General features: G+C 38.9%; 1 protein-coding gene across 1 annotated transcript in view; it reads right to left on the reverse strand.

Annotated features, from left to right (window-relative positions):
• LOC140235480 (gamma-aminobutyric acid receptor subunit alpha-2-like) overlaps positions 1-9,076 on the reverse strand; it is a 68,526-nt gene extending 59,450 nt beyond the window's left edge. The window contains exon 1 of the mRNA XM_072315508.1: positions 8,913-9,076. Within this exon, the coding sequence (XP_072171609.1) occupies positions 8,913-9,076 (164 nt within the window). The remainder of the gene's footprint in view (positions 1-8,912) is intronic.
• Positions 9,077-9,518: the final 442 nt, after the last annotated feature.

Raw genomic sequence — 9,518 nt, forward strand, 5'->3', positions numbered from 1 at the left:
TAATAAACTAATGAACCACATAGATATCGCACAAACCAGACTGCATACAAATCTCGCAGTGTTTGAATAACAAAAATGCTACATTATTAAAAGATGTATCGGTACCATGAAATAACTTGAATGACTTGGTGCTGCGGACAAGGACAAAAGACTGGGAGCATAAAAGGGTTGCTAAAAACTTGGTAGTGTGTATCCACTAAGTAATAACTGTTTTAATTTGCGTTTGAAGGTGAATAAAGATAAGGAAGAAGTGATGTGGCTCAAAGTGAAGAGGCTCAAAGGTTAGAAAGCATTTCGTATGTCCTTCTTTAACATTATTTCTCAAATTTACGATAAATCTTGAATATGACAACGACCTTAGACTTGACAACCTCATTATAAAAGATACTTTGCCATATCGTCATTGATACTTTTCGATATTTGTCTCGTGTATGATTAAAGTGTCCCTTTGAAATAAAAACAACCCATTGAAAGTAATTAATTTTTAATGACTTCTTCTTCTTTTCATTTTTTGTTGTTGTTGTTGTTGCCTGTTCTTTGTTTCCGTGTTTGCCGGCATTACGGTATGCCTGTTTTTAGAATGAGCGTATAGTGTGTTTATTCCTCCGACTCACAAATCTAGAAGGCTGAAGAGAATTATAAGTCAGAGTCGTAGTTTCGGTGTCGACTCTTCTATCCCCCTCCATCCCCTCCCAGAATACATATGAAAAAAAAAAAAAACCGCCGTAAACACTGTCTTGTAATGCCGTCTGCACGTTTGATTGTCCTGTGTCAAATGAATCCCGTGCGGGAGCTATTCTCTCTCACTGTTGACATTTAGAATAATTCTGCAATGAAATTAGGAACCACTGCGGGAATTGAACAGTTCACTCGTCCTGAAAATTGCGTTCTCCTTCGTTATTGGGTCAACTCATTGTGTCCGCCATTCGTTGATAACCAATCAGACGACTTCCTTCTTTCCCGCCTCTTGTTTTATTGGAAGGAAGAGTTGATGGCTTAGTCGTTTACGGACACGACTTCTTTCTGTTTGATTGTTATTTCGCTGCACTTTCGGGCAATGAGGTCTAGATGGTATTCATTGTTGAAGCGGCATTATTCAAAGACAAGTAGACCTCTCCTTTTTGCAAACTACTGTACATTTTCAACATTAAGCTGGATTTTACGTAAGCCAAGCATTCATCAAATCTTCGACACTGACGCATCAAAGATGCGTCAGTGTAGAACTACAAAAACACAAAGAAGCAAAAAAAAAAGTAAGAAAGAAAAAGGGTGAAAAATAAGCGTACTTTTTTATTTTCATCTACCTCCTTTCATTCCCATTTTATGGTTTAACGTACTTACTATAACTTCATGACTAAATTTCCCTGTCGCCATATGTTCTCATAATATTTTCGGCTAAAGATATATATCCTTTATTTTAGATTGACGATCGCAAGAGTTGTACTGGTATGAGTGCGTTATCCCCATTAAAGTTAACATTTTCCAATATGTGGTGTGTTACCAGCCTTAAAACTTAAACGTTTGCCAAGATGCGCCGAGTTCACACCCTCTTGTCTTAGGGTTACCGTCCCCACGGCCCAGCCCCCGATCTGCTCCCTTTGTGCCCCGCCTGTCGCCGGTGCCAGCGAGTAATCGATGGGATGAATAATGTACTCGGCAAGCGAGCTTCCTTTGACGAGGCATCAGGGAAGTATAGCGTGTAACCTTGAAAGTGACGTCAGGGGTGAGGGAAGGTGAATGTTACACACTATGTGTCTGTATGTAGCCTTTTCCTGCGTAATCAATGCAGGAAAATATACATCAGATGAAAGGGAGATTACACAGAAAGACTTGTGTCACAGAAAACAACCTAGGCATATGTAGTAAAAATTACATGATTGTACGTGTGTGTTTGTATGTTTGTAAATATTTTCTTACATGTGATTCTCTTATCTCTATTTCATTTTCCTACATTTTTTTTTCCCTCAGGTAGAGGGTTTCACTGTTTTTGTTCTAATCCTCTTCGTGATCTTCTCATTCTCTCCATTCTATTTCCCTTTCATTTCTTTCCATAACTCGTCCTTCTTTAGCTAAGTTTCCTTTTGTTTCGCTTAAAAAAAAAGATAGGTCAAGCTGAATTCTGCACTTGGAGTATGAATTTACATAGTTTGGCATACAAAAAAAAAATACTGCACATCAACAAATCTTCAAATAAAAAGAACCAACAAAACTTTCCTTTTTTTACGTAAATTGTTTTGCTTTATATTTAGGGTATATCTGAGGCTCCGGTTCAAGTTCGTCATCATCAATTTTTAAACCAAATCTAACTGCAATGGAGGATTTTATTTTTCTTTTCTACAATGCTGACATGATTGAATAAAATGCGAAGATTTCAAATCCATTCCTTTTCTTCTTTTGCTGTTATATAAGCATACTCTTTGTTAGAGAGGAAAAAAGTCCCTCAGGCAACAGATTCGTGAATGGCATTCCTTATTTTTTCATTTTTTTTTTGTTTAGCATATCACGAAGTGGATGCATTTGCAGTGTCTTGCAAGCAAAAGTAGGAATGTCCTAGTTTGATCATTTCTACAAGTTCACAATAATCTAAATGCAAATTGATCAGTGGCTTTCTCGGTAACTAATGCAACTCGGGTTAAAAATAGGCCAAGCAACAAACAAAGTCAATTTCAACTGAACCAAGGGGAACACAGTGCCCAAGTCGTGCTTTGTATTTGCCCTACATATCACAACAAACTACTAGTATTCTTGACTGTATGATCATAACATATATTTTTGGATCCTCAAAACATAAAGAAAGTCCATAGCCTGGTCTTTGGCATGAAAGTATGTTCCATTTTTTCAAAAGTCCATTTTGAAACCGATGTCTCAAAACGCTGATGAAATCAGTGTCCTTTCCCTACATCTATTTCATTTCATTTCATTTATTCATTTCACTTTCATCATTGGGTTTACAAAGTTTGCATAAAAAAAAAAACCACTAAAATATAATAGTGGTGGAATCATGAGAATTACTAAAATAGGCTTGTTGAGAATTGTCCCTAGACAAATATCATAATATAAATACATGTAATATTTCATACTTATAGGTAATTATGTTGAAAAATAAATATTAAAAAGAACTAATCAATAGAATTCAGAGCAACTTTGAATTCAAGAACATATGCACTGTAAGAGCAAAGAAGGAGCTCTACATTTAGCTATTCATCAAGTTGTAAGTTAATTGCATGAAAAAGGTGTTGTTTTATTATACTCTTCTATATCTACCGAGTCCTGTGAGAAGCACCCTACAAAAGTTGAACTATGATTTCTTACTTTTGACGTTTTGCAAACATCGAATCATCATGATTCCTGTGTAACGTGGAACGTGAGACATTCTATAATTATATCCTTGCCACAATGCACCAAAGAATTTGGATTCATTTCCGATAAATAATGGAAGATATCATGAGGGGCCCATCTGTTTTTGAACAATCTTCCCTAAAATGTATCGCATGCTATTCCTGGGGCCTCATTTATCATGTACGCGTACACAGCCGATATCAGATGGATATTCAAAAGCAGCATGGGAAAAAAAGTTGGTTGGTTCCTTTAATGCCATTTGGACTGCAAATGTCACGACTGTTTGATATGTGGCAGGTAAAGCTTAATGGAATTCTACCCGTATTGATCGAAGTTCATGGGCAGTGTTTTGGTATTGACGGACTCGAAATATCGCTTTCCCCGCAAATTCTAGCCGCAATGCACGCACAGCTCTGCCATGGCCGGCGAACGAGTCGAACGTCGGGTACATTGCGTCCCAAGCATCATGAATAATTTGGTGTTTATATCTCAGTTTGGGTTAAGGAATAATTCATGTGCCGCACACTATACCAGTCTCAGATTAGTTGCTGTCAGGAACTAGACATAAAGTTCAACTATTATTCCTCTTCGTCTTTTATGATACTGTTTAGGTGTATTATATTCCCTTTTTTTTAGGAGGAAAAAAAAGAGAGGAAAGTATCATACTGAGAAAAGGTATGTACAGTGGTATAATGCTGGCATGTACGTAACGTTGGCTTATGTCATCTTTTGATTACAAGTGTGACAAAGGATGTCGCAGGATATGATAATAAACCTGACATCCAGACATCGAGGCATGAATCTACTGAGTACCAGAGAACGTACCGCACTGAATCGTGTCCTTTCTCTCATATTATCATATTTCTGTTGATATTTCTGTTGTTGTTATTGTTATGCCAAATAACTTGATAAAGTTTTTGTGTTCTTTGCCATGTTTGTAAAGACTGTCCATTTCTGTGAACTTAGAAGTTAACATTAGAGCATGAATTTGTGAATAATCTGCAGCTCTAACCTTACGAAAAAAAAAAAACTCGATTGCTTTTGTGTCAATCCCTGAGAGTATGGCGATCTAGTCCATGGGGTTAAACGTAGGCCTACATTATGATTATGAGCAGAACGTGAATGATTCGTAGTATCTATTTGTGGCATATCTCCCATCATTACTTGTCTTCAGATCCGCCCAACCAGGTATCATTTTACTGCACATGTACCTTCTTTAATAATAATAACAGACAATTACGAATATAATTGTATCAATTCCACACATAGGCACGTTTGAGTACCTAGAATATGTTTGCCTATGTGGTGGGTAAAAAGATCGATTGAGTCTTTCTATCGATCTATTAGGTAGAAAAAGAACACGGATCCACAATGCAATGGTCTGTGTAAAGCATGATTTATGTTGCTTTATATTGATCGATCTGCAATACCTCATTATTCATTTAAACAGGGTTTGGTCACGTGGACACAGTCAGTCTATTTGTTGCGCGAACATTACAAATAGGCATATTATGACATCCGTCATGTAGTTTTCAACCGCTGAACGTTTTATACATTCCTAATAATGAAAAATCACATCTCTTGCAGCAATTTCATTTCGATTATGTTTCTGCGATAGAGATTAAAGTTCTTCATATATCAAATTATACCCCTTTCTCCCGCCCCCCCCCATGACTTCGCATATATAGCTCAAGCCAATTGTAACGAAGATTAAAAAAGAATACGTACTGAACTTTCATCCTTTCAAGCAAGTTTCCAGTGGTCGAAAGACATTCCTGTTGAGGTGAAAATCGACAATTTATTTCAGGCAACTACCTAATAACAATCGACAGATTGCGATTGCGAAATATCGAAATGCCTACTATACGATCTGCTATGTGCATTCCGCCAGTATTCTCTTGTTTTGTGTCAATTAAAAAAGTTCCGGTAAATGATGTCCACTATAGGAATTAATTGGGCGTGAATAAAATGAAACGAAATTAAATGAAAATAAAGGAGAGACGTTCTCTGAACACACCATGACAGTGTCCTTAGTGTGAGCGTAACCATCAAGTGTAATGGATATCTAACAACACAGGAGTACAAGAAAGTCATATTTCCACCATCATGGCAAAACAGGTTGCTGTAAGAGTTATGCGATAATCATACTTCTCGCCCATCAGTGGCTTAGTTCTGTTATCCATCCATTTGCTTAACCGTCATCGTGTTTAGTTCGTCAATTGGCACACTCGCTTGAGTGCAATCTTGGCCGATTGGCACAGGCTTCTGGGAAATAATTAGAGATAACCATATCTCCCTATTCCATATTATGTCACCATGCATGGACCTTGTGTTAGGGGACATTTGGGCACAATGCTACATCTGGGCTGGCTTGCGAGGTCATTTTATGATAGAATACTGAATGCTGATGTAAATGCTCAACAAGGTTTAGCTAAGTGTCTATAGGCACATTAAGTGTTAAACAAAATCTGCGTCAGTAACCGTCCTTGTAGTCTTTCTCTCCTAAAAACCTCATAGAGTTTGTATGAAATAATATATCAGGTTTTCGTGGATGAAGGATACTCATCATTTCTTTCCCCTTTCAACCTTCCGGGTTATATTTCCGCACCCTTAGTTTTCCATTACTTTCATTTATTTATACCTCCTTCTCACTATATTTTTTTCTAACTCCAAATCCCTTCCGTTGCTGTGTCTGTAACCCATACATCCATGTCCTCGGCTAAATGTGTGAATGGGGAATTTATACGTATTCATTTCCCAAGGAGAGGACACATTGCGGTTGAGTAATACCTAAACGTCACGACTCGGCGGTTGGATGAGTTTCCCTGGGACATTAATCAGTCAGATGGATGGTGTGTACTAATTGTCGCTGTTGCCAATGGTTGCGAAATAATGCACTCATGATGTGGCACACACACACACGGACACGCACACACACACACACACACACACACACACACACACTCACTCACTCTCTCTCTCTCTCTCTCCTTTCTCCTCGGCGTTAATAGAAAAAGTATGCTTGTCTGACATCCTCTTGTCTGAATACAAACCGCGAAATGAAAAGAAAAAAACTGTGGTCTAATGCATTATTGTTGAAGTGCGAATACCCGTCACAAAAAAAAAAGAATATATCTTCTCTTACCTTCACTATCTCTCTCCCATCTCTCTCTATCCCCCTTTCTTATTCTCTTTCTCCCCTTCTCTCTCTCTCTTTCTCTCCATTTCTCACAGATTTTCACCCTTCCATCATCCTCACTCCTTTGCTCTTCTATTAATAGCATTATGATAGAAATTGGCTATTTCGTGCGCCATCGAGCACAGCTCTTCAACTGACTATCAATTGTTTGTGGAGTAAACCGATGGTTCCTACTCTCACCCCCCCCCCCCCCGCACCCCGACCCCAATCTAGCTTCACCCCGTTGGACCTTTAATCATTGAGCTACGGAGCTCCATGCTTTAATTGAAGAACGACATGTGTGAGGAGCGGAGAGAAATTACGCAAATCTAGTGTATCAGAATCTCATGATAATAGACAGATGGGGCTTGCAATACGCAAATGACACAAAATGTTTTGGAATTGATAGCTACATGCCACGGAGATGCTGATATGACATGAAAATGGTGATTATGGTTGCGCCAATTATGATGATGCTTCAATCGCGATTGCGGTGTTATGAAGAAATACACATCATTGAAATGCTGGAAATGTAAGATCAAATACGTTATGGCTGTAGGGCGACAAAAATTGATAAACCAGTGATGATGATAATAGCGACGAAATTGATGCTACATCAGCAACTTCATCTATTCTATTATTCTATCACTGTTACTATTAGCTGTTCTTGCTACTCTTTTTGTTAGTGTGGAATTGCTTGTTTGTTTAGAATCGATTTTTGTTTGATTGCTGTATTTTTTTCTTTGAAAAATTGTACATAAATAAACAGGAAGGACGAATAGGAGAAGAAGACGAAGAAAAAGAAAGAGAAGATAATGATGATGATGATGATGATGATGATGATGATGATGATGATGATGATGATGAAGAAGAAGAAAGAGAAGAGGAGGAGGAGGAGGAGGAGCAACAACAAGAAGAAAGGTATTGACGACTTCGATATACTTTTTTTTTTGTCGACGGGAGTGAGAAGTTTGCGGATAACAAATCATACTCCGGATCGTAAATTGCGGTCACCGACATTTATATGCCCATGACCCCCCCCCCCTTCTTCCCCTCCGCCGCCCCTTTTCTCGAACTCCAGTGGTTCGGGATCGAGCACTGATCGCGATACGTCCCGGATATGATGATATCTAATAGATACAAGATATGAATTGGGTCGATATTAGCGCGTATCTTTCACGTCAATCAGCCACTAGGTTGGGATCCACGGTCTGTTTAAACAAGGACACAAAATCGACCGGCTACTATCGAACATGAGAAGAGGGGACAGGGAGGTGGAGAGAGAAAGAGAGAGACGAGGGGGGGGGGAGGAGGAGAGGAGTAAAATGCAGTCGTGGAGGTTTTTGCATTCCCAAACTGTGCAGATGGCTCCTAACAATATAACGGTTGTGATATTAAAAAGGAAAAAAATCAAACCTCGCCGTTAAAACTCATTAGGCATCAAAGTGTGTTTTCTATGACGTAAATCGTCGTTTTGATACACACGACCGTCCCCACTCCCTCCATGAAAAAAAAAGAATAAATGAAAGATCTAAACAATGCTTGCGTCACCACGAATGGAAGTCTCTCTTGTATTGCGGATAACGAAATGACGCAAAACTCCATGGAAAGGGGACTTTCCCCTGATTTTGATAAATTCCCTTTAAAACAGAGCAACTCTTTTTGTACAATGCTTCTTGCCCGAGCTATGATATTCTGTTAGTTGTGGATGTCTGCACGGAATTAGGATGTGTTTTTATCATGAGGATTTATCTTATTTTGTTTTATATAATCTCATAACCGTAAAGGTATTTTGGTTTTATTTCTGTAAATTCATCTGCACTATAAAGAGGACTTGCACATTTATTCATACTTTCTGTGGTTCATCTCGTCTGGTGAAAATACTTATTGTGTCAAAAAATCCATGGTAAGGATGAATAGAACCTATTTAAGGTATTTTTTAATTCTTCCCGCACATTATTCGAGTTATTTTTCGGAGCTTACCAATGATATAAAAAAAATTGTCTTATTCTTCAACGATCTTGAAAAGTAGTGTATCTTTACTTCTGTTGGTGTCGTGCACGGAGCCATGTTGGATAGAAACAGGAATTGAGATTTGTCCCTGAGACAGGAAACTTATTAACAATCTATTTATCTCATTTTGGTACAAATTCAACCTCAGGAGACGGAGACATTGGGTATTACGACAGAGCTTTCCTTTTGGCATTCACTCAGGATATCAATTTTCTCAAGATTAGTAAGAGGGGCAAACATCTCATCCATTTAATCAAATAAAAGTCTCCTACATCTTAGCTATAGGCGTGAAGAAACAACACCCACGATTCTTGTAACAGAATTGCAATGTTCTTTAAGTACTGCATAATTGAAGACCTGCGTTTTGAAGTAGAGAATATACCGCTTCACTAGGCCGCGAACCGCCGTCTGCGCTCTAAGCGGCGGTGTTAGCGCGGTCTGATCGTTTGCCTTTGCCCAGATGGTGTGATATTCCATCCGGGCTTTGAAGCCTCTCCTCCACTTGGCAGGCAAGTTCCCAGCTCCCGATACGGAACCCTCAGCCATGGATGCATTGGGTATTGTGTTACCCAGTGCTCAAGCATCGGGGCGCTGTCTCGATCGCTCATCGTTTGTTTCACTCTTCTTGTACAGTTGTACCTCTTGAATTATGCGCGCGGGTGCCGATTTGGGACGACGCAGCAGCGCAGGGAGCGTAACAGCAAACACTATTTGTCGCTCGTCATGAGAAGTTAGGTCTCTTGCTTTATAGGGGTTATACAGCCAAGTCCTCAATACATGGAATATTTTATATGAGGAATCAATTCACGGTTCTCCAGGACAATCATAATGGCCAAAGTTATCGTTGTTCTCTTTGGAGTTCATAAACGAAAGACAAGCGAAGATGGACTATAAGGAGACATCTATCTATGTTTTGTGAACAATAATGATAAAATGACCATCAGAGCCACAGGTCCACTTGCGCAAAATCTCTAGAAGTCATTGTCAT

Source organism: Diadema setosum, chromosome 11 (assembly GCF_964275005.1).
Source record: "Diadema setosum chromosome 11, eeDiaSeto1, whole genome shotgun sequence".
Taxonomy (NCBI): Eukaryota; Metazoa; Echinodermata; class Echinoidea; order Diadematoida; family Diadematidae; genus Diadema; species Diadema setosum.